This window comes from Festucalex cinctus, chromosome 15 (genome assembly GCF_051991245.1).
Source record: "Festucalex cinctus isolate MCC-2025b chromosome 15, RoL_Fcin_1.0, whole genome shotgun sequence".
Lineage (NCBI taxonomy): Eukaryota > Metazoa > Chordata > Actinopteri > Syngnathiformes > Syngnathidae > Festucalex > Festucalex cinctus.
Genome location: NC_135425.1, coordinates 14233822 through 14260056, shown reverse-complemented (window position 1 = coordinate 14260056; position 26235 = coordinate 14233822). Strand labels below are relative to the sequence as shown.

At 36.2% G+C, this 26235-nt stretch overlaps 1 protein-coding gene across 4 annotated transcripts in view; it reads left to right on the top strand.

Annotated features, from left to right (window-relative positions):
* The window catches only part of itga1 (integrin, alpha 1), a 60760-nt gene extending 35136 nt beyond the window's left edge, over nt 1–25624 (top strand). For all 4 annotated transcript variants that reach the window (XM_077496631.1, XM_077496632.1, XM_077496630.1 and 1 more), the window contains 27 exons: nt 1417–1505; nt 2898–3012; nt 3137–3264; nt 3511–3659; nt 4368–4518; nt 5744–5918; nt 5993–6066; nt 8028–8175; nt 8627–8769; nt 10027–10170; nt 10402–10656; nt 10733–10863; nt 13716–13891; nt 13957–14108; nt 16169–16279; nt 17988–18064; nt 18214–18340; nt 19863–19940; nt 20021–20097; nt 20190–20279; nt 20571–20673; nt 22142–22258; nt 22326–22424; nt 22518–22622; nt 22720–22815; nt 22894–23007; nt 23846–25624. In XM_077496631.1, coding sequence (XP_077352757.1) covers nt 1417–1505; nt 2898–3012; nt 3137–3264; nt 3511–3659; nt 4368–4518; nt 5744–5918; nt 5993–6066; nt 8028–8175; nt 8627–8769; nt 10027–10170; nt 10402–10656; nt 10733–10863; nt 13716–13891; nt 13957–14108; nt 16169–16279; nt 17988–18064; nt 18214–18340; nt 19863–19940; nt 20021–20097; nt 20190–20279; nt 20571–20673; nt 22142–22258; nt 22326–22424; nt 22518–22622; nt 22720–22815; nt 22894–23007; nt 23846–23902 — 3281 coding nt within the window. In that variant the 3' untranslated portion in view covers nt 23903–25624. The remainder of the gene's footprint in view (nt 1–1416; nt 1506–2897; nt 3013–3136; nt 3265–3510; nt 3660–4367; nt 4519–5743; nt 5919–5992; nt 6067–8027; nt 8176–8626; nt 8770–10026; nt 10171–10401; nt 10657–10732; nt 10864–13715; nt 13892–13956; nt 14109–16168; nt 16280–17987; nt 18065–18213; nt 18341–19862; nt 19941–20020; nt 20098–20189; nt 20280–20570; nt 20674–22141; nt 22259–22325; nt 22425–22517; nt 22623–22719; nt 22816–22893; nt 23008–23845) is intronic.
* The last annotated feature ends 611 nt before the right edge of the window (nt 25625–26235 follow it).

The window sequence follows — 26235 nt, the reverse complement described above, 5'->3', positions numbered from 1 at the left end:
CAGTTTTGGTCAACAGAAATGCATAGGAAATTTTGTTCCTTGTCATTTGTTGCTAGGCAGAATTTCTAGGACGCAATTAAAACTCATTCACTGCCAGTCATTATAGACATTTTTTACATTTACAATACTCACGTGATATTACATTCAATAATTATATATAAACCGAATCTACCAAATAACAGAATAGACTCCCTACTTTTTGTCCCGTCCCGTTCTTTTATAATTGACAGCAGAAAAATGTAGGTTTGCCAAAATACAGCCATTTCTCCCATGGACTCTGAAACTGTGTTTATTTCCTATAAAATGGGGCTATGATGTCATCTACCGGTGGTTGGGCATCAGTAAAGTTGTTTCCAAGTTTGATATTTACAGTGGAGCATGCTCAGATTCGCCCCCATTTAGCACCGCTCTAAAAAATACAATTGACAAGTATACTTGTCAAAGGCAGTGAATATTAATTATCGTGCACAAATTTGCTCTGATTATTTTGTGTGGTCACTTGTTGCTAGGCAGAATTTGTAGGGGAGTTAGTGCGTAAAGCAAAAAATATAATAATTTAATACATTATTGAATTAATTCCACTTAACTCATTCACTGCCTTTGACAAGTATACTTGTCAATTGTATTTTTTAGAGCGGTGCTAAATGGGGGCGAATCTGAGCATGCTCCACTGTAAATATCAAACTTGGAAACAACTTTACTGATGCCCGACCACCGGTAGATGACATCATTGCCCCATTTTATAGGAAATAAACCAAGTTTCAGAGTCCATGGGAGAAATGGCTGTATTTTGGCAAACCTACATTTTTCTGCTGTCAATTATAAAAGAATGGGACGGGACAAAAAGTAGGGAGTCTATTCTGTTATTTGGTAGATTCGGTTTATATATAATTATTGAATGTAATATCACGTGAGTATTGGAAATGTAAAAATTTTCTATAATGACTGGCAGTGAATGAGTTAAAAAGCTTATTTTTAAAATACATTGCTAAAATTATAAATAAAAATAATAATGCTTAATGAATTAATTAAATTATGCGTATAAAACAACAATATGTATTACAAAGAGAAAAATATTGATTGATTTAATAAAGAATTTAATATATTACTGTTGTTATTTATTTGGATAAAAATGTTTAAGAAATGTATTGATTTTGATCCTGAATTCTATACAGTAATATGATCTATTTCTACAATCATTTTTTTCACTGCCATCTCCTGTACCTGGTGGGGCACTATACCACTTGCCCCTTTTACAATTCAATATTTAATATTTAACCGCGTGACCGGGCTTCGGTGTGTGATGGAGGACACCAAGCATCTCTCTCTTCCTCAGGGGAAAATAGAAATGGAGGAATTTGACCAGCTGCTCTTCCTGTGTGCGCTTTCTTGTTTATTCTTCGGTGTTTCTTGCAGAACACACCACCGTTCCCAATTTACACGAAGTCAAGGAGAACATGACCATGGGAACCACGCTCGTGACCAATCCCAGTGGCGGATTCTTGGTAAGCTGCCCAGTACCGTATAGTACATACGTGAGAATTCTATACCATAAATAAAAGAGTGTTCACGAGACCTTTGCACTCATCTGTGGGAACTTTAAGGCTCGACGCTCCCTGTTTCGCTCTCCGTGCTCTGGGAATGTGACAGGATGCTGTGAATCAACTGTGGAAATGCAATAACTGCACTTTTTATAGCGATGAACTCACAAACATTGTTTCATTACGCCGTCAGTTCTCACGAGAATTTAATAGGATTTTAACAGAAGATTATGCCATCCAGTAAAAACACAAAAAACAAAAAAGAACTATAATACGACTTTCCTTTTAATGATATTGTTTGTTAGGATTTACATGATCAGGATTTTTCGTTTGATCACCGATTCGATCAGAAGATGGAGGAATATATCTATTTAAAAAACTTTTATATTTACTCAATAGTCGACCACCACCATTCGCGGGGGATAGGGACCACGAATAATGAAACCCACATATAATTGACATCAATTGAAATGCATGGATAAAGAAAGAAAGAAAGAAAGAAAGAAAGAAAGAAAGAAAGAAAGAAAGAAAGAAAAAAAACTTCAAAAAAGGCTAATGAGTATTAAATGCATAATGTCTTATTTCGTGCAGCCGATCAATGATGTCATTGATATATCGGTCAAATTAAGACATTACAGCAATTTTGCATAAAATAAATGTCGTCCGATCCCGATCCAGCAGATCAGATCGGTGTAAAGTCTACATATTTTTTGTATAGAAATCACACTGCATTATTCGAAATGATACATTTTAGAATCACTAAATCATATTTTTACACCAATAACAATAACATTTTTCTCCAGTGTTTTATATGAAGCCCGACTAAATTGTTTAAAAAAATAAAATAAATCTAAAATTGAATGAAATATATTAGTGATGCACGATAATATCGGTGGCCGATAATTATTGGCACTTATCGACTAATTTGACGTCAAACAGATAAACCAGATAATAGAAAAATCTGCTGATCTTTTTTTTAAAAAAAGAAGAAGAAAAAAAAAAGAAAAATCTGCCTATAATTATCGGCAATTTGATTTCATACAGATAAACCAGATAATAAAGAAATCCAGCAATAATTATAGACATGGCACGTTGGTCCATCTGTTGTGGTTGTGGCTCATATCAATAAAATTCAGCTTCATGGTGCTTTACATACATTGAAACATTGTGCAAAGTTTATACAATGTTTCAATTTATTTGTTAGACTTATAGTAAGAGTCGAAAGTACATTTGTATTCAAGTTAATTTCGCAAACAATTATCGGCTTACTTATCGGTTATCGACATCGGCACTTCTAAATTATTGGTTTATCGGCATCGGTTGAAAATAGCATGTGTTCTGTGTGTGTGTCTGTAGGCATGTGGTCCTCAGTACGGCTACATGTGCGGTCAGCAGCAGTACATCTCAGGGGTTTGTGCCAACGTCAGCTCCTCCTTCCAGGTTCTCAACTCGGTGGCACCGGGCGTTCAAGGTATGTTATGTCATTTCCCATATAGGCTTATTGCAGCAGTACTTACTATCCAAGAACACAACATCGATTCCCAATTTTTACCTCACATCCATGGCGAATCAACGCTTGACTATTCTTTTTACAGAGTGTGCCAAGGAGCTGGACATCGTGATCGTCCTGGACGGCTCCAACAGCATCTACCCGTGGACCAGCATCATTGACTTCCTGATCCGCTTCATCGAGAACATTCAGATCGGACCCAAACTCTCGCAAGTCAGTTTCAGCTCTTGAACGCAGCGTGCTCATTTATTGTCTACTCTGAGCTGTGAAGAGTTATTTTTATTACGCTTGCATCAATCTGGCTCCGAGCATGTGGACTTTTCCAGAGGGGAAACACTGGAAAGTCATCTGGAAAGTCACCACCCGAGTCCAAGACCACATCCTCGGCAGGCGACAGACGCGATTTCGAAGAGGAGAAGAGAAAGAGGGGAAAATGAGCATTTAATTGGTGTTTTTCAGGTTGGCATCGTGTCCTACGGCGAGACAGTTACTCACCGCGTCAACCTGAGCCAGTTTGACAACACCGCCGACCTGCTAGATTTCGTACGCGAGCTCCCACAGCAGACCGGCTTCAAAACAATGACTTTCCTGGGCATCGACACTGCCAGGTACCACGCCAACAAGCTTCTATTAGCTCATGGCGGTCAGTCACATGTGAGTCACGAGGCAATAATCATAATTTCCGGGCTTTGGCAATGACATCCAAATTCTCTTTTATGACAGCAGCACACCCACAGCAAAACTGGTGTGAACGTACGCATGCATTTCATCTTTGAATGAAAACAGTGCAAAAGTGTGGTTTGTTAGCCTAGCTTAGCTTATGATTTTCATTTGGATTGGAAAATAGTCAATCAAGCAGCTGATCTAGTTAGATAGCCTAGCTTGTATAGTGTCATTTTGAATGCAAAAAGTGTAAAAAAAAGTCCAGCAATCAGATATTTATTCTAATCTATTTAATATTTAATTCTCTGTTTGACTGGAAAATCTTTTTTTTTTTAAAAGTTAAATCTTTTGACTTGAAAATTGTCAAAAATCTAGTGAGCAACTGCTTTTCTTTGCCTATCTTACTAGGAGCCAATAAGCCAAGTCTAGCTTATTAAAATCTTATTTTGCTAATCTAATCGTCCGCTGAAGCCATGTATGTATCTTAGGTACAAATCTAAAGTTTCTGTTAGCTCATGCTGGTGGCCTATGAGTCACAAGACTGTGATTATAATTTCCGGGCCTTGGTAATGACATCCAGCAGCACACCCACTACTCATTCTAATGAGGCCAGAATTGTGCAAAAGTAACCGTACTTTTCCCACTTTTCTTAGGAGAGAGGCGTTCATGCCGGAACGAGGGGCGCGACCCGGTGTAAAGAAAGTTATGGTGATCGTGACTGATGGAGAGTCACATGACTTTCACAACCTCAACCCGGTCATCAAGGACTGTGAGGAGGATGGCATCGAGAGGTTTGGCATTGCTGTAGGTGGAATTTTTTTTTTTTTTTTTTTTGTTTACTTTGAAAGCTAGCAGTTGTGTGGCTACCATAAATAAGCCAATGAAAATATTCCGTTGGACAATTTTTCCTGTTTATAAAAAAAAAAAAAAAAAAAAAAAAAAAAAAAAAGCCCAAATAAGTAACTGTTGTTTTCGGGAAATTATAAAACGCAGTCAAAAGGTAGCTTGCAGCCAGTTGCCAAAACTAGCATACATTAAGTCTTGTTTTGACTGAAACACAGCAAATCGTCTAGTCGAAGGCGGTCATTCATTACATTAAAATATTATAATGACTTGACAATAGTGGGGAGGGAATCTCACAGCATGATAGCCACGTCTAACTACCATTAAAATTTAATTTAGATGGAAAATGGTCAGATAGACCAGTTAACAGCTAGCTAACAGACCAGTTAACAGCTAGCTAATTAGCCAAATCCATCTTACATTAAAGTATTGTTTTGACAGGAAAGCTGTCAATAATTTGGGCTACCATAAATTGAAGTCGTGTTTTAAATGGTCAAACTGTCAAAATGTTTGGCCTGTGGCTAGTAAGCTCAGCCTACCCTCCTTTAAGTCTTACTCTGAGCAGAAAACTGTCACAAAGTCCACCTCGGAAGCACATGCTAAAGCCGTGTTGTGGCAGTAATATGGTAAAGCCTAACCTAGACTACAAGAAAGTCTTGTTTGAGCAGAAAATGGTTAAAAATCTAGCTAGCAGTAAATTACCAAAGGTTAGCGTACTTTAAAGTCTTTGTATGATAGAAAAACTATCAAAAAGTCTAGCTTGTGGCTAGTTAACCTAGCATATCTTGAATAAAACTCCTATTTTGACTGGAAATTGTTCAGAATTTAACAGTGAGGATAACCTTGCTAGTCCCACGCAGACTGTGAAAGGGGCAAGAAGTTGAGATAGCAGCTAGCCTAATGTATCTAGCAATAAAGTTTTGTTTTGACTAAATAATAGTATAAAAATCAAGACAGCAGCTAGTTAGCCTCACCTAGCTGGACAATGGTCAGAGTCCAGCTAGCCTCTTGTTAGCCTAACCTGGCTTAGTTTACAGTCTTGTTTCGACTGGAAAAAAATTGTCCCAAAGTCTGGCTAGCAGCTAATTAGTCTTTTTTTTTTTTCCTATTTAACGTTAACATGTTGTTGTGACTAAGCCATGTGTAGAATTTTTAAATGCCTTACATGCAATATTGTGCTGTCCAGGTTCTAGGCGACTATAACCGACAGAACAAAAGTGCTGAGGACGTGCAGAAGTTCATCAGGGAGATCGCGTCCATCTCTAGTCGACCGCTACGTGACCACTTCTTTAACGTGTCAGACGAGGTGGCACTGCTTACCATCGTGGATGCATTGGGCAGCAAGATCTTTGCTCTGGAAGGTAATTAAAAGTAAATAAAAGTTATTATGCATTGTACGTTTGTAATATTTGTCCTTTTTTTTTTTTTTTTTCAGCTACGACCGGCAATTTCACCTCATCCTTCGACATGGAAATGTCACAAGCCGGGTTTAGCGCTCATGCTTCCAAAGTAAGTCTATAGCCAAGGAATACTCTGTACTGTAAGTATTTAACAGGTGATAAAAAAAAAAAAAAAAAAAGCACATCAAGAAACTGCTCAAAATGGCACAAATCATTATGGCTGGCTGTGGCAAGACTGAGAACAATGGAAATTGGATGGATCCAGGGTAGTGGACTATCGTGACAGCCCAGTTTCCGTGGGCGATGACTGAACTGGTGAACTCAAGACACAAGCGTTATCTCTGGTGCATCGTCTACCCTTTGGGGATTCGCCTTGCCAATTGACGCTTCCAGAAACAAGAGCCTCAGTGTCTTCCTGCCGAGTCCATGCACTGATGGCATTTGGTGTGATTGTGCAAACACGAGAAAGCGCGGCATGTAAAATCAGGCGTTGGCTTCAGGAGGCCAACAACAACTTTCTGCTGTTCACATGCCTCCTGCGTTCATTCATTAGCCCTTTCCTTCTGTGTGTGCTTTTAAAAACAGCCCGCTTCCCTCTGGTGTCTCTTGCCCGCCTCTTGACCTGCAAGATTATCGCTTTCCTTATCATGTTGTGTATGCTTTCTCTCTCTCTCTCGCTCTCTTTCTCTCTCGCTCTCTCGCTCTCTCTCTTTCTCTTTCTCTCTCTCTGCGTATGACTCGTCTCAATGACGGCAGTCAAACGGATTTCTTCTTCTAGATGACGCATGAGGCCTCAACTTTTAACAGTTACGCGTAGAAGGACCATCCTGACATATTTAATTACCGCTGTTTTCCCAGCCCTTCCTGTTAGACAAATATCTTTCCTGTACACAAAAGAAGCTGGTTATATTTAGGGCTGTAGTGGACAAGTACATAAAGTACTCAACATTCACTGCTTTGTCAGTTTGTTGAAAAGTGCCAAATTCATGTTATTACAAATCAGAAACTCTAGCATTAGTGATCTGTTCAGATATTCAATTTGGAAAATTTCATGGAAAATTTGATCAAAAAAGGAGAAGAAAAAAACATTTAAAAAAAAAAAAGACAAAATGATAAAATGCTGTTTTTAATAAGAAGTAAATCGAGACAGCTCTCATTCTCCTTCATTGTTTGTCATGTTATGTGAGCTGTTCGATGTGCAATGTATTTTGCTGCACAATACTTCACAATCTCCTCTTTGATACAGTGATGCACGTAACTTCTTTTCTGGAAAATATGATTTTATTTTATTTTTTTAAATAAAATATTGAGCTTTTTTTTCCTCAAAACGATACATTTCTCAAAAATATACATTTCTTTTTGCTGAAATATGACACTTTTTTTCTATGAAATAGAAGATGTTTTTCTAAAAAATATTTGACTTTTTAATTGTAAATATACAAGTATTTTATTCACATTTTTTTGACTAACATGTAAAAAAATCTCAAAAACATAAAACTTTTGTTCTGCAGAATATTAAACTTTTGCTCCAAAATAGAAAACTTCAAAATAGAATTAATTTTCTAAAATGTCCTTTTTTTCATTATTCTAGCAAATTGAAGACTTTTTTTTTCTAGAAAATACACAACCATGATCTTCAAATATTGTTACTTTTTTTTTTAAGAAAACACATTAGCTTTTTCACACAAAAAAATCTCAAAAAAATATAAAATCTTTATTCTTTAAAATATAGACCAGTAATTTTATTATTATTATTAAACTACTTTTTTTTTTAATATCCAACTATTTTCTCAAAAATTAAACACTTTTTTCTATAAACTATATGACTTTTTCCTTGTTAAAAAAAAAAATCAATTGAAAATATAAAGCTTTTTCCCCCGATTAAAAAAACAAAACAGACTAAACAAAAAACAGTTTACTCCCTTACTATCAGTCTCATAAAAATGTCCTCGTCCTCCTACGTTGGTTTTATCTCTTTCTAAATGATGTATTCAGTGCTGTGTGGTGTATGGTGTTTCTTGCAAGATATAAATTGATATACAACTTCATGCTTTGTGATGTCGTCCATAGGACGGCGTACTACTGGGAGCAGTGGGAGCATATGACTGGAACGGCACGGTGATCATGCACACCGACGATGGAGTCATTTATCCGGAGAAGAACCACTTTTTTGACCCTGAAAGGGAAGCCGGGTATGAAAGACTGGCCGGTTATCTTGGTGAGTCCAAAATAAGATTTTTAGTATTTACATGTTTATCTGAAAGTTGGTGTTTAGCTTCCGCCAACATTTTACAGCTGCAGGATAAATATGCAGTTTTTCAGTTTTATGTACTTTGGCCTGCCCCGATGTCACGAAAGTAATTTACGTCGCTTTGCCTGCACATCTTCATGCCTTTTATGGCCTGTAACAGCAACCGCGGCATCTTAATATCGATTTATTTAATCTAGCTGTCATTTATGAAGAGCACACTCCACTGATTCTGCATTCCGGGCCGGTGTACCGTAAACTCAGCTGTTGGCAAACCCACTCTCACTTAATGCATTTTGTCTGCCTTCCTTTGTGTCCTTCTCAGCTGAGCTATGCATTGTCCTGCCAATTCTCAGTGTTTTATCGCTTCCCCCTTGAAAAGTGAGACGTAAACAGTTCGGCCGTCTGTTTGTTCCTGTAGGTTATGACGTCCAGTCGGCGTCCACCCCCGATGGGGTGCTGTACATCACGGGGGAGCCGCGGTACAACCACACGGGCCGCGTTGTCATCTACCGGGTGGAGGACAAGGACGTTGTCGTCTTGCAGACGCTTGGGGGAGAACAAGTGAGCTTACTTGAAAAACTAAGAACACCGTATTTAGAATTGTGAAGAATTAAAGAGGTTTTTCAGTTCCTGCTTGTATTATGAATATGTTGAGCAAGGTCCCGGATATGTGTGAATTTTATTCTATGAAGTTCAGAGCTGGACGTGGAAACTTTGGTGCTCACGTGCCACATGATTTTTAAATATGACAGATTTCGTCCTTATGTGTGAGTGTGAATGCTTGTTTGCCTATATGTGCCCTGTAATTGGCTGTCGAGCAGTCTTGGATTTAGCAGCTCATCCACGGACCAAGTGAGAATATGAGATAAAAAAAAAATGGATGGATGGATAACTTGACCATATCATTCATAAATGAGGTAAAAACAAAATCTATGTACAGTAGATGTAGATGTTAATAATAATAATAATAATAATAATAATAATAGTAATAATAATAATAATAATAATAATTGGTATTTTGTTATTTATAATTATTGGTAAAATTATGTTTACTAATAAACTAATTCTTCCTTATTTTATTTCTAATTAATAAAAATGTAATGAATTGTTTTTTGTTCAATTCTGTTTTTTTAAACCTATTTTTTAAATGTAGAATTATAGTGAAATTAGTTATTATATAATGCAGCTTAAAACCTTTTTTCAAAATATGATTATAGTAATATTTATTTTTTTGTATTGTTATTTATCCACTATTGACCAATTTAAAGTGTTTTAAATATGTTTATGACAAATGTATTTACTGCCGCGATCAATTGAAGTGTCTCATAAGAATCATAAAACTTCACTCACTTTGTGGGAGCCGTGCATCATGATGCCACCTCAAGATGGCAAGTCTGGATGCTTTTACCAGTGAATATAGTGGGGTTAGATACAATTGAGACTGCCAATTTTGTTCAAAATGGGTCAAAAAGTGTCAGCCACAAAATGCATATTTATTTGTTTATTTATTCATTCATTCAATCTCTTTACAGTGCTTAGTCAGCTTTTCATTTTTTATTGCGTCAGACACGGCTCTAAGATCAATGAAAAAGAAAATGGAAAAATGATGGAACCACAGTTGTTTGCTTTTCTTGGTCTGGTCGTGGTGCATTCAGACTTGGATGTGCACAGCCAAGGGCGGATTCAAACCCCAAACCTCAGACCTGTGAGCCAGACATGCTAACTCACCCCAGTGTGCTGCCTGTGTCTCATCATAGTGGAGGTTAATTTTGTACAACCAATTTAGCAATTAATAAGTCACTTCTGCCCTGCTCGCAGATCGGTTCGTACTTTGGCAGCGTGCTGCAGACTCTTGACGTGGACGGAGACTCGTACACGGACCTCCTGCTGGTGGGCGCTCCCATGTTCATGGGTTCCGACAGAGATGAGCAGGGCCAAGTGTACGTCTACAAGCTCAAGCAGGTAGACTGAATAGTGAGACGTAATACCTTGCACTGTTACCTGTTTGAAAAATATCTTTTATAAACCATAAATATGATTTTTGTGTGCTCTTTCTGAAACGCTTTAAAATATCACAGCATGGTATCAAATTCCTGTCTAAATAGGAAAGTAGTACTGAATTTTTGAGTGAGTAACAGAGTTGAATTACTGTACCATGCACTTCCAGATTCAAATCCATCACTGTCATTGCAGGATGGCCGCTTTGCCCTCGAATTCACGCTAAAGCCCGTCAACCAGTCATGCTGCAGCGCCAGCTCGTCCGGCTGCACGCACAAAAACGAGCCGTGCGGCGCCCGCTTCGGCACAGCCATCGCCGCCGTGTCGGACCTCAACCTCGACGGCTTCAACGACGTGGCCATAGGCGCGCCCTTCGAGAACGACCACAGAGGGGGCGTGTACATCTACCATGGGGACAGCAAGCGGTCGCTCAAGGAGAAGTTTGTGCAGGTGAGCGCCAGCTGCTGCTCAGGCATGGATTTGTTCTATTCAAACTAATTCAAATGGCGCTGCGTTCTCTCCGTAGCACATCCCGGCGGGTGGAAAGGATGACAAGATGAAATTCTTTGGGCAGTCCATACATGGGGTCATGGATCTCAATGGAGACGGAATCACTGATGTGACTATTGGGGGTCTCGGCGGAGCCTCATTGTTTTGGTGAGACGTGCATATTTTTTTTTTTTTTTTTGAAGGGGAGGGGGGTAGGGGGGGAGTACGGAGCCCCGAAAATGACATGGGAGAAAAATAAATAAATAAATATGTTTCTTGTACGGATGAGAAACTTTCTTCTCCGGACAAGAAACATATATATAAACATATATATTTTTCTCCTATGTCACTGCTAGATTTTTATTGTGTAAAAAAAAAAAAAAAAAAAGTTTGTCGAAAAGGTTTGGATATTTCAGAAAGAAAAATGTGCATATGTAGGACAAAAAGTGTTTATTTTTTTAAATAAATTATTTTCAAGAAGAAAGTAAACTAGCTAACAAATAGTAAAACTATTCTATTTAGGGAAAAAAATATTAACTTGGAGAAAAATATTTTGATCTTTTTGATAAAAAAAATATCTATTTTTCAGAGGGGGGGAAAAACAGCATTTTTTTTTCTAGAAACAAAAATCTTAAAATGATAACTAAAGAAAATCAAATACTATTATTTCAAGAAAAACTTTTGTATTTTAGAAAAAAAGTAGTATACATTTGAGGGGGGGAAATAATATTCTGTTTTTGAGGAAAGTGGGTTTTTTTTTTTTGTATTTTCTAGAAAAGCTGTCCCATTCTCCAAAATTGTTATTTATAAAATTTTGAGAGAAAAGTCTAACATTTGAAGGGAAAAAAATATTCAAAACTCTTATAATTTCAATAATTATGTATTATGTAACAATGTAGGAGAAAGGTTTTCTATTTTTGAAACACAAGAAACACTTAAAAATTATCTGATATTTTTCCAGAATCATCTCATATTTATGAGAATTGTGTGTTTCTGAGAAAAGTCATACTTTTGAGGAAAGTTGCAAATCTTATGGAGTAAAGTCCATCCATCCATCCATCCATCAAGCGGACAATTCGGAGCGCCCAATTAACCTGCCATGCATGTCTTTGGAATGTGGGAGGAGACCGGAGTACCCGGAGAAGAGGAGTAAAGTCATAATACAAAAAAAACAAACAAACAAAAAGAACTCTTTCGTTCAGTCTGAAAATATTTGCTTGGCTTCTGTCACATAAAATGCCATATTATTAGAAACAATGAGGAAGGCCTATTATCATGACTTCCCCAAACGCACAGCTGAAAATGGACAAACTATCTTGTAAGGGGCTTTTGCCCAACCCATTATCAAGTGATTTATCGATAGAGATGTGTGCTTGTTGCATACTTCTGTCCGTCCACACATCAGCATTTGTAAGATGAGTATCATCTGTTGTTCGCTTGTTTCATTTAGACAGCTGAACGTGTCCCACTGGACTTGTGCACTTGAGATTGACAACTTCCTGGAGATGTCTCCGTTAAAAGCCTTTCTATCCCTACAAACATATTGCCATCTTTGACATGTATGCAGGTGACTATTGACGGCAAAATAGCTTCTAATAACCCAATAAAATGTGATCAATTTCTGGCATCCATACCCCAAGTTGGAGACCCCAGCGTCCGCCGTGACTCAACCTCGCAGGCATGGGAGAATGTCCTCCCACACTTTTTTTTTTTTTCTTCCCAAGCTGTGTGAAAACTTCAACCCCCATGTGGCTTCCAGTTTGAAATAGGATTTGGCAGCAGGGCTAGCTCGTTTCTCCCCGGATTGTTGGCCTCGTTTTATGCTTATCATGCATCTGTTGCCTTCTTCAGAGACACTCTACAAGTCTGTTTGCTTTTTGCGCATTAGAAGCCATCAACAGCACCAGCAAGAAATGTATTCAACTAAAAGAAACGTTTGAAGATTTTATTTTTTTTCCCCAAGAGAGCTTAAATAACTGCCAGCTGTTATCAAAGCAAAGTTCCCCATATTGCCAGCTGTTGTAGAACATTTTTACTGAACTTTCATCATCTGACCTCAACCCTATTGAGAACTCATGGAGCACCCGAGTTAAATACAGTAGTAGTGATAATTCGGTAATAATGTCTGAAATGTTATCACAGTTTTTTAATGTGGAAGTCAACCTTAAACATTCCTTGACAATGAGTTAGTTGCAATGAGTTATGCAGCAAAATCCAGCCGTTTTTATCCATCTTATGGGGCAGCCATTTTGCCACTTGCTGTCGACTGAAGATGACATCACAGTTGCAACATTGATGTCATCTTCACTTGACAGTTTTTTACAAATATTTATTCATCAACAAATGAAGCTTACAGGCTTACAGAAAAATTGAAACACACAGCTGAGCGATACCAAAAACAATGGCTTGCTGTCGACTGAAGATGACATCACAGTTGCAACATTGATGTCATCTTCATTTGACAGTAAGTGGCAAAATGGCCGCCCCCTGAAATAGATAAAAGTGTCTGGATTTTGCTGCTTAAAGGGATACTTGACTCATTGAACCATTTTCAGCAGTAAAAAGTTAATATTTTGTCTATAATTAATATGGCAACTTCATTATTTTTTTATGTATAGTTAATACCTTTAAAAGGTATTTTTTTCGACTGATGACATCACCCGTTCTGAGGATGTAGGTAACGACCAATCATGGCTCAGTTTACTGACCAAACCCAGAAAACAGGTGAGCCATGATTGGCCGTTACCTACTTCCTCAGAAGAGGTGATGTCATCATCAGTCAACAACAAGTAGAAAAATAATGGTTATCAAATTCATTCTGGACAAAATATTAACTTTTCACTGCTGAAAATTGTTCAATGAATCAAGTATCCCTTTTTAACTCATATTTCACGCAATATTAATCAGAATACCATATTTAGACTAGTGGGGTTACATAGAACATAAAAAACATTGGTGTTGACTTTCTCATTAACTATACATCCTTCATGCCAACTTTGATGTCTCTTTGGCGCATTCAGGTCCAGAGATGTGGCGGAGCTCCGAGCCAACATGACGTTCAACCCTTCCAAGATCAACGTGCAGCAGGCCGAGTACCAGTGCGAACATTCCGGACGCACGTCTGTGTGCGTGACCACCGACGTGTGTTTCGTCTACAGCGTCAAATCCGACAAACAGGACCTTAAGACCGAAGCAGGTGAGACTCTTTGGCTCGTCGAACACTGTGGCGTCATTTCACGTTTTTCGCAACGTCTTCCGCAGTGATTCGTTACAACCTGACTCTGGATGCTCTGCGGGCGAAAGCCAGGGCTTCTTTTGTCGACTCGGACGACAAGAGTGACCGACGGATTTCCAGAACGGTCGCCGTGGAGGACAGACGGAAGATATGCGTAACGGAGGTGTTCATAATGTCGGTAAGCAATGGACAGCGCATATGTTTTACATTAATTCATTCATTAAAGACTTAATCAAAAAATGATGATTGATGATGACAATGATCCAACACAGACTGACAGGAAACGGAACTAAATATGAGAAAACTAACGAGACACATCTGGTTAAGACACACATGGCTGGAGGGAGCTGATTGGTAGACACAAAGTCAGACTTTACACTTGTTCATCATAAAGCCTTTGTGTGTCACGTTTGCACTTTTGGACATTTGTGGCCACGTGTGCAGTGTCAGTTTGCAGTTGCTTTGTGTAGCCTGTGCAGTTCTTTGATTAGCTTCCCACTGGCACCGCACACAGGAACTAATCAGCACAAACAGCTGCAGCTCTTCTGCATTTCATGTGTGTGTGTCTGTGTTTGTGTGTGCAAAGTAAGAGTTCCTGCCTTTCTTTGTTTTAATTCACCATCCACAGTAGGCCACACGAAAAAGGGAAAAAAGTGGGGATAAAGTATTTTTCAAGGGAAAAAAGTCACATATTTTCCAGAATTCTTTTGAAAGAAAGGTTGTAGTGAGAAAAAGTCATATTTTCAAGGAAAAAATGGTCTATTTTTGAGAGAAAAAAAAAGTTAGTATATTTTCAGCAACATATTTGTGTAGTTCAAGAATGTTTTCAATTTTTGAGCAAAGCATCATATTTTATATTTTAAAAAAGTTGTATATTTTTGAGTATTTTTGAACATGTTTTCAAGAACGAGTGTATTTTTGAAAAAACATATTTTCAAGGGGAAAGGTTGTGTAATTTAAAGAATATGTTTTCAAGTTTTGAGAAAATTATTTTGTTGAATGTAAAGTTGTTTATTTTAAAAAAGTAAAAGTCTATTTTCAAGAGAAAAAAAAAGTCATGTATTTGAGAAAAAAACCTCACGCTTTTTAAGTAAAAAAATGTTTTCTGGAACTTCTTTTACGGAAAAAAGACATTTGTTTTCAAATAAATACATTTTTAGTTTTTTTTCAAAAAGTATTTTGTAGTAATAGAAGTTATCTATTTTTGAGAGGAAAAAAAAATATTTTCAAGAACAATTATTTGTATTTTTGAGGGGGGAAAAAGTTAGAGATTAATATGTTTTAATTTTTTGAGAAAATTAGGACATATTACAGAAGAAGAAAAAAAGTTTCCAAAAGAGAAAAAGTCATATTTTCAAAGTTTTTTTTTTGTATATTTATGAGGGAGAAATAAGTCATATTTTTAGGAAAAGTAATTGACTCATCAACCAGTAATTTTCATTAAGTGACATTACTTGATTGTATAAATAAGTCGAAAAAAAAATGACGGTAACCTTTAGGGGTGTTAAAAAAAATCGATTCGGCAATATATCGCGATACTACAGCTCGCAATTCTCGAATCTATTCAATAGGCAGCTGAATCGATTTTTATCACATTCACTGCCAGCCCAATAAATGCATTTGACGTATTTTTCCGTCAATGGCAGTGAACGAGTTAAGCATCCATTTTTGATAGAAAAATATTCAACAAAATGTCTTACTTAGGGTTAGGCTTCACACCTTAAGCATGGAAGAATGTTATATTAATGGAGCATTAAGCCTTAATATGTTATTTCAATGCTGTTCAAACATGAAACAGATTACATGTTTGTTAAATATAGTGGCTCACAGTTATAAGACTGAAGTTTCAGATAAATAAATAATATCTTTTCATACAAATCTTACAGTGTACATGTACAAGTTTACTGAATAGTATTTTCTAAATTTGAGTAAAAAAATCGCAACAATCGATTTACAAATTTGTATCGGGATTAATCGGTATCGAATCGAATCGTGACTTTTGAATCGTGATACGAATTGAATCGTCAGGCACTAGGCAATTCACACCCCTAGTAACCTTGTAAATAAGCAACTTGAAAATATATTTATTGAAATCTGGAAATTTACACAAAATGTCAGCTTTACAGGTACAACGCACGCTCTGCAGGATATGATGGTACTTTTCTGATGCCTCACTTTTTGTTTTACTACAGTGAAATATGTAAAAGAAACAAATAAGCCCTTCTCGTCTTTTACAAGGCTCGACTGGACTTCCGGGACCCTCTCATGGTGTCGCTGGACTTTGGACTGGCCGACGAAGACCAAGGCCCAGTCCTGGACGAAAGCCTGCCGACGTCCATTAACAAGACGGTACGTTCTCAGCTCCAGATCTTCTAAATATTTGCGGGACCTGAGCGAGCACTATTAATACACGTACTTGTTGTTTTGGCATTTTCTTAACTCCCCGATTGTTCGCGTGTGGAACAGCCCACCGCCATCATTCATCTTGTAATAGTTTCAACACGTCTTCCCACACTCCCACACGTTCAACTTCGAGGTTTTCTGAGTAATCGCATTTGTGATGAGCGATGTGCCCAGATAACGAGGGAGCAAGTATTTGCCGCCTGATATGGGAATGAAGCAAATGGGGTCTTCTCCTGTTATTGTTATGAAAAGGGAGCAACCAGGAAATCACCAGACGGAAGCTACAGTTGCTCGTCTGCTGGATATTATATTACAGTCTCGCGGTCAGTCCGTGTTGCATGCTGTATCTCCATACTTAGAGACTGGGAACAAACTTCACTGTGACCCATGAAACACTCCGGAGGGGGTGGGGGGGAAAGCAAAGGAAATTAAGGTCAAGCATGAGAGTCCTTTTTACTCAAGTGTACAAACAAACACAAAATCTTTTTATTCTCTTTTTATTCTTTTTTCCACTGCTCACTTCATGTTGAACTGCGGTGCTGGAGACCACCCGCTAATGTCAGAGGTGTTCCTTAAAGCTGGAGTGTATACCCCTTGAGGTGCTCTATTAAGTGTGGTGGTGGTTTGTCATCGGGAGGAATATACTGTAAATGCATATAAATATAATTACTTTCTAGGTCTGTAATAAAATAAAATAACATCTGGGGCTCGAAATAAAATACAATGAAATTTTAGACCTAAGCTAAAACTACATTATTATTATTATTATTATTATTATTATTATTATTATTATTATTATTATTATTATTATTATTATTATTATTATATGGAAAAATACTTGTGTGGTAATAAAATAAAATATGAATTTATATTTAGAAAATGTAATTGAATTTATTAACTTCCAGGTCTGAGTTGTAACTCCAACAAAAATAAAATATAATTTTAAAAATCCAGGTGTGGGCTCAAAATTAAACATAATAAAATTTCAAAGCTTGATCTCAGCCTAAAATAAAATATGATATTAAAAATGCCTGGGCTTTCAGTGACATAAAATTCCTCGTCTGGGCTCAAACAAAAACACAAATAAAAGAAAAAATCCAGGTGCAGTCAAAATAAAATATTAATTTACAATCTTTTAAATAATTTCACGATAAAATCAAGTATAAGCAGTTTTATATTATTAAAAATTAATCAAATGAATTAAATTAAATTAAATCATAACATTGAGTAAAATCCAATTTCAGGCCTTGGCTACAATACGAAAATAGAAAAAAAAAATCCAGGTGTGGGCTCAAAATAAAATTGAGTGAAACTGAATAAAATTCTAGGTCTAAAGTAGAACAGCGATGAAACTGAATAAAACACAACTCACTTCTGAGCTCAAAATAAAAATTCTTCTGGGTTCACAGTAAAAATGAATGAATGAATGAATGAATGAATAAATAAATTTTGAAATTTCTATAAAATATCATTCCAGGTCTTTGTTATAACAGCAACAAAATAAAATTGTTGGAAATCTCTGAGGCATTTAGGAAAATGCTGGACAAAATTTCAAACGCATCCTTGTGATGCTCCGGATGACTGCCTAAAAATCAACCCTTACTGTCTAATAGCACACATCACACTCCATATTGAAGCTTTCCTGTTCTTTTAGATTCCCTTGGTAGACTGTGGCAGCAACCAGCGGTGCATCGCTGACCTCTCCCTCCAAGCGGAGCCCAGCGTAACAGGGTGAGCCTGCATGCATAATGCACACTTGGGAAGTTCAACTTCAGGCAGTTAATCAAACCGCAGCAGTTTTACAAGCCTTGCTGGACCTTCTGGTGCATTGTTGCCCTCTTGTGGCGGATCATTTGTATGTTCTTTTGCTGTCTTCCCAGGTTGGTGATTCGAGCCAAGAAGGACAAATTGGACATCAACATCCGCGTGAGAAACAGCAAAGACAACGCCTACAACACCAAAGTGGTCGTCAGTTTCACGCCAAACATCAACTATGTCAAAGTGGAGGTGAGGAGATCGCTTGACACCTTAAAATGGGAAGTTAATATGTTATATGTGACTCTAGTCTAAACATGACATTCTAATATTACATTTGTGGAATATGCAGCTAAATCCAGCCATTTTTATCTCTCGGGAGGCGGCCATTTTGCCACTTGCTGTCGACTGAAGATGACATCACAGTTGCTCATGGCTCAGGCATCGACCAATCACAGGTCATCTGTTTTCTGAAGCTGAGCTGTGATTGGTTGTTACCTGAGACCTAAGCAGCTGTGATGTCATTTTCACTCGACAGCAAGTGGCAAAATGGCCACCTTCTGAAATGGATAAAACCGTTTGCTGCTTAATTCATATTCCACTCTGCAATATTAGCCAAAATACAGAACATTAGCGTCAATATTTTTTGGGGAGGTTGACTTCCCTTTTAAAAGAAAAAAATTCTGAGCTTTTTTCCACCCCTACGGGAGGGAGCAACACACATTTCGCTGGCATCGGGCTGGAACCTCATAAGTCACAATTTGGTAAATTTAATATTTCTTCAAAAATCTATACATGTGTGGGTATTATTTTATTTATTTTTATTTATTTATTTATTTTACAAATTATTGCTCAATCTAAAGCAGGGGTGTCCAAACTTTATCCTCCAAGGGCCACATACAGAGAATTTTAATGATGCAAGGGCCGCTATGACATTCTTCCACTTTATTAAAGGGATACTTCACTTCATTACAGTAATAAAAAGTTAATATTTTGTCTGTAATTAATTTGATACTTTCATTATTTTTCACGTACAATTAGTACCTTTAATAACACATTTTGTAACTTGCTGTCGACTGAAGATGACATCACAAGGGCTCAAGTAACCAATCGCAGCTCAGCTTGTGAATGTCACATGACCAAACCTAGAAAATAGGTGAGCTGTGATTGGTTACCTGACTCCTTGTGATGTCATTTTCAGTCGACAGCAAGTTGCAAAATATATTTTTAAAGGTACTAATTGTACATGAAAAATATTGAAAATATCAAATTTATTATAGGCAAAATATTAATGTTTGACTGCCAAAACATGGCTTAATAAGTAAAGTATCCCTTTAAACTATTATATACAAGTGCATGTTAGTTTCAATAAATTATGGTAATTATGATATTTATAATAATTATATAAATCTGACCTTGACAAAGTAATTTTTTTTTTTTTTTTTTGTATATGCTGCGGGCCACGAAAAAATTGCCTAATGGGATGCAAATGGCCCCCGAGCCGTAGTTTGGAAATCACTGATCTGAGATGTTGAAAATGTCTTGCTCTGTTGATGATGCAATGTTAATGGTTAATTAAACAAACCGTTTTTGTCCCCTGAAAAGTGACAATTTTGGAGGTACAAAGTTTTTTTATTGTTCGTGTTGTCTAAACATGTCACAGACATTTGGGAACTTTTTTTTGTTGTGGGAAGGAAAGAAAAACACTTTTCTGTACAATATGTTTGAAAGCAACTTACGCTGTGATTGACCTTGTTTTCCTTTGGAATGTCAGCCGGAAAAAGACTGCACTCTGAATCACACCAAAGTGGAATGTGCGGTGGGGTACCCTTTCCTGGGGAGCAATGTGGAGGTACGTCTTTAAAACAAGCAAACATACAATGTGTTTCATCAACGATTTTTTTCTTCAAGATGTTATTGTGATATCGACAGGAAGTTTTCAAAGTGAAATTTGAGGTGAATCCTAATCACATCCATCACAACATCCAGATCAACGTGACAGCCACAAGGTTTTTACAACGAATCATACTGAAATGAAGTTAATTTTATACTGAGGATTGTCATTATATTGTGCATGTGTGCGTTTTATTACGCTCCGCAGTGACAGTGAGGAGCTGACCTCCACCCTCAACGACAACACGGTGCACGTCACCATCCCCGTCAAGTACGAGGCCGGGATTGTGTTCACTGTGTAAGTACACTTTAAACTCTTTTCCCAATTACTTTCGCAAAACTGCCAAAAATCATTTAAAAATCTGATGTCAATACATTTAATCCTAATTAGCTGTCAACAAAATTAAATAAAATCTTAACGACAATAACACCAAATAAAAAAAATCTAAGTGTAAGTTGAAAATAGAATAATTGAATCCATTTTGATTGCAGCAGTACGAATCTATAGCACAGAATGAGAGGTTATGCCACGCTGGGATTAATCATTAATTATTATATTTGATTTTGAATATGCATGAATTCTTTCCAGGCGTCCAGTGGACGAGCACGTGGTGGTGAAGGAGGGTGAGCAGTACTCGGGTGTGTTCAATGACACCCACATGATTGGCGAGGAGATCAACATCAGCTACACAGTAAGACTTTTAAGTTTTGCATTTTCATTTAAAATAGACTTTTAAAAGACAACTCAAGTGCAGTATTTTAACATAAATAAATAAAAATAAAATAATCCATTTATGAAGTTAAATGTTAAAAGTTAAAGGTATGATTGCCTTTATAATTTATTATTATTATTTTTTTTATAATTTTTTTTTTTTTTTTTTTACTGTAGTTCTTTCTCTCTTCTTAACTATGCTAATCTTTGTTGTTTGTTTTTTTGAATGGAACTTGAGTCTGCTGAATAAAGTTGATTGATTATGAAATGTTCAATGTTTCGAAAACAATGAATTTCTCTGGTGGTTATTCAGCCCTTTCAATATTATTTATTTTCAATGTAATAATTTTTTGGTCATAAATATAATTTACAAATAAAATATATAAACAATATAAGAACATACATAATTTTAAAGTATTTCAAGATTAAATTGACAGAAAATGTATTGTTTTTCCCAAGGTTTAAAATGTAAACTTAATTAAAAAAAGAACATAGTTACGAATAATAAAAAATAAAAAAAATTAATATATTTTTTTTTTTTTAGTATTAAAATGTAGGGATGTAATGATACCCAATCGTGATGATACGATATGGTCATGATATGAAGCTCACAATACAATAATTATCACGATATTGTGGGGACGTTGACGATTTTTAAAAAAGGTCACAATATTGTAAAAAAAATAAAATAAAAAATGCAGTCATACTAAAAAAAAAAAGCACATTATTGTGCTTTTGTACATAACATCAATGTTATGTTATTATTATTATGTTCTGTTATTATTATTATTATTATTATTATTATTATTATTATTATTATTATTATTATTATTATTATTATTATTATTATTATTATTATGTTATGTTGTTAATGCATGCACACATTGAGTTCCTCCACATATTAACTTGCTTCACAGGCATATTACGTTCCCCTTCATCTGACAATTAGTGTAGATTTTAAACAGAGAAGGGCCAAAACATCCCTAATGAAAATTAAACTGGACTAAAAAAAAAAAAAAAACACACAATAAAAACAAGCCACCAGTGGGTGCTAGAATTGCACAAGTGGAAATCAACCTGACCTTTTTTTTTAAAGGATGTGTTGCATTTAAATATTGTGAACATGACAACGACGATATTGTGGCAGTTTTAATATCACGATATCACAATATAGCACTTATCGTTACATCCCTATTAAAATGTGACATTTCTAAGTATTCCAAAATCAAAAATGTTATCATGCATTTGCAAAAAGAAAATCTGAAAATAAACAATGTGCAATGGTTGGACTGCATAATTGTCAAGAACTTTTCAATGTTGAAAATGTAATTGACAAAAAAAAAAATTAAAAAAATGGGAATATGTGCACCAGTTCCCCAGGATAGTTAGTACGCAAAATGGATGGTTGGTTGATTTTACTCATTCAATTTCTCTCATCGGTCTATTAGGTGGAAAAAGCAGGTGATATGGTGACTCCTCCCCTTGATCTCAAGGTGACCTACCCTGAGCTGTCGCCTCGTAAAAATTATTTACTGTACTTGACGCACATCGTCACAAGCCCGCAGGTGAGCGCACTTGTTTACACAAAAGGGAGAAAATCCGTATTGCAATGCGCTTTTCTCTTTTTTGCAGATGAAATGTGACGCGGCCGCTTTGATCAACCCTCTTAATCTCAACCCGGATTCTATAAAACCAAGTCCAAACAAAGAAACACTCGGCAACTTTCTTCTGGTTGGTTGTATATACTGTACATACAGTATATAGTGTGTGTGTGTTCGTGTGCAAGTCTCCCACTTAACCAAGCGTGTTTGAATTGCACAACAGAACTGCGAGAACCTCCCGTGTGCCTCATTCAAATGCTTCCTCCCGGAAGCCAAAGTCAGCCAAGTCAACGTCACCTTCAGAGTGTGGAAGCCAACGTTCATCAAGGTGAGTCATTGTATTCTTATTAACATTCTGAAAAAACAACAACAAAAAATAGAAAGAATATTCACATGATTTCGTATCATTTGTTGGTGTCTTTCAGGCAGACTTTTCCAGTCTGTACATGCTGGTGAATGCCACTCTGTGGAGCAGAAACACGGATCTGTTCGTTCTAAGCTCCAGTGACAGCACCAGAACGGTGAGTCAGCTATTTTGCAGATGGATTTTGTTGATTCAATATCAAATGATTCATGATTTGTTTTGGCCCCCCAATCAGGTGAAGATCCAAGTCTCCAAGGAGAGCTTAGGAGGAATCCCCATATGGATCATCATCATCAGCATCCTCATAGGTCTTCTCATCTTAGCGCTCGTCATCTTTGCGCTATGGAAGGTAATGCTAACATACTAAACTTAAAGTTACAGTGTGCATTCATTTTTTTTCACAATATTGTACTAAGAATATTATACTGTATAAAAACTCACAAAAATATCATTTGCTCTCTAAATAAATCTCCAGCGCGCTATAGCAGCCCTGGCTAACTACCAAGTCTCTGTGGCGGCCATATTGGCAAGGGCGACTTTCCCTTCAAAGGCAATGTATAAACATTGTGAATAGGTCGTAATTTGCTCGTTTCTCAGCCGATTTTCATAAGGTTCATTTTTTTTGACAGTGCCAAAATGTGAAAGAATATTTTGACCCTCCTGGCTTAGCGTTAGACAAGCTACTCTAAAAGGGGTGTGTCGTATCTTTCTATTTGTATCTTTTCTGTAACATACGGCATTCTCCTTCCTTGTTCTTCTTCTTTGGGGTCTATTAGCAGTTGTCAAAGCATCTTAATGGCACATTAGTGCCACCAACTGATACTTTTCTTCCATTGCAAGGAAATCAATGTGAATTGATGGTGGCTGGATGCTGTGAAGCGTGCTGTCGCCACCTAGCGGTGGGGGTCTGAAGCGCACTTGTATCTCAACCTTTTGTCCATTTTTAGTTTTTTTTAATTATTTTTATTATAATTATTGATTATTATTAATTATGATATAATTTAATTTAATCCCTAATTGTCCTTCCATCCTTTCCTGTGGTTAAATTTCAAAAAATATTTCATAAAGGAGTAAACAGTCCTCACATTACCCAATTCATTCTTTCAAGCATCTTTTATCAATTTCCAACAACCATTTTTTTTTTTTTTCAGTTTCCAACTGTAAACATTTGTTGTCTTCTCCCGCAGATGGGCTTCTTTAAGAGAAAATCCCGGGAGTTCTCCAAGGAGGAAATGATGGATTGAAGCATACACGCAAACAGGAAGTGAGCACTGCTTCTGGACTCACTTTAAAAAAACAAACAAACAAAAAAAAAAAACAACACTGAGCGTGTGACGACAAACAACAACTACCTTGGAGTACAAAAAGCCATTCGACGGAGCACATCACTGACACGGGGCAAAGTACATGTTTGCATTTGGACTGTTATGCACTTCAATTGAAAAAAAATAAATAATGCACTTTCTTTTTTGCTATGAAAATCCAAAGTGGCCACATCACCATTTGTGTACTGTACAGAGACTCTATATGACTTATAGCAGGTTTGGGGCACCCTTTTCGGCCAAAATGGCTGCTTCAATCCCCGACTTCCTGTTTTATTTTGGGTGTGGGTCCTTGCGACTTTTTGAAAACGTGGGTCCGAGAGATCGTCCATCACAGAAATCAGTGTTCATTGCGGCATTCAATGTTGCCCTGCCCCAGAGACACTGTATGTATATTTGAGTGTTTTCAAACATGCTAGCATCACGGCACATTTCTTCACATCCTGTTTATTTGTATTTTATTTTGCCGAAAATGGAAAAAAAAAAAAAAAAAAAAAGAGAAAAAAAACAGTTGTTTTATTTTTGTGTAAATTGCGTGACCTTTTTGTTTAATACCACAACCTCCAATTGTACTGTAAATAATATCACAAAAAATGAAGCTTTAAAATGTACATAAATGTATCTTTTTGGTTGTTGCGATAATTCATGTAATTTAAGAGATGTCGCCCACAAGCCTTACTATGTTTTTGTGCTCAGGTATTATTACGTGTGTATATATATATATATATATATATATATATATATATATATATATATATATATATATATATATATATATATATTATATCATAGACACTTAATACACGTAGATGACAATTATGTAAATATGAAACATGGACTTATTTTTGAGGAAGAAATGAAAGTACAGCAGAACCTCTAAAGTTTATTTTCTACTGGCAATAATGTAGAAAAGTGACCAAAAAACATTTTCTACTCACTATGTGTATGTGGCAAATGGAATTTGAAACCCAATGCAGCTCTGCTTACCTTTTGGGTTTGACATGATAGCAGGATGGGATGTGGTTGTTTCACCTGGGTAACATTAAATTTTAACTGTAAATGCTGTCTAATTCAAGTGGGGAAAAAAAGTACAACTATTTGTGCCTGAAAGATGAAATTTGTACAAAAAAAATAAAATAAAAAAATAAATAGCCTTTTTGTTCATTAACTTGCATGAACTAATGCTTTTTCTAGGTAATGCTAGCCATGACCTTTTCTATGGTTATTATCATTTTTATTTTTGCCGTCAATTACAGGTATTTGCTTTGCGAGATTTTTTGATGTAACGCCAGATGATGATTTTTTTTTTTTTTTTTAACTTTTGTCATGTTTTCCCACTTTGGAGGTTCTGCTTTGTCATTCTTCTGTGCAGAAAATAGTTTGTGAAGTGAAGCTTCCATTCTTTTAATTCTTATCTTATCTTATTCTTAATTCTTATTTCTTTTTTTTTTGTAAACTGTTACAAGCCATGAGTGTAATCATTTGATGTGACACCATTACGCAATACCTTACAGGTGCATCCTTTCAGGATTTTTTTTAAAACTATTTTACTTTCCACATTTAAGCACAACTTGTTTGTACAGAAGAGTAGTTTTGAAATTTCTATGTCCATTTTTCCTTGTTTGCATAAATAGACTAAACGTGGTCTGGAATCACTTGTTTTATTTTATAAGATCTCGAAGCAAAATGACACTGCTGTGAAGTCTCCAATGTGATGATGCACTGATTTGTTTTGTCAGGCTGTCTTGCTTTCTGGTCAGCACACACAAACTGAATGAATGCTCTGGTTAAAATAAAAGCTTCTTTTTTTAAAAACTTGATTGTTAATTGTGTATTTTAACAAAAGAAAATTAGCATTATTATACAATAGTATTTGTTAAAAAAAATAATTAAAAAAAAGCACATTTGATAGAGCAGTCAAGGTGTGTGGGGATTTTGTAAATACTGTATTCTTTAGTCAAATATTTTACATTCAAATTGTTTGTGTTATACAAATATATCCACACAAATTGACACATTTTCAAGTTAATCTTTTACAGCCTAATGCGATTTTACGTGCATATTTTGCCAAATAAATGGAAAAAATGTCTTCACAACTTTTAAACTTCAGAATTTTGTATGATCATTTTATTCTTTTTTTGTTTTATCTTTAATTTCACTGTACCACGTTTTATTTGCTCTTTTTCTTTTTCTTCTTGTCACATAATTCTTATTCTTATCTCAGTGTACGGAAAGTGGCACTCACTTGATTCTTA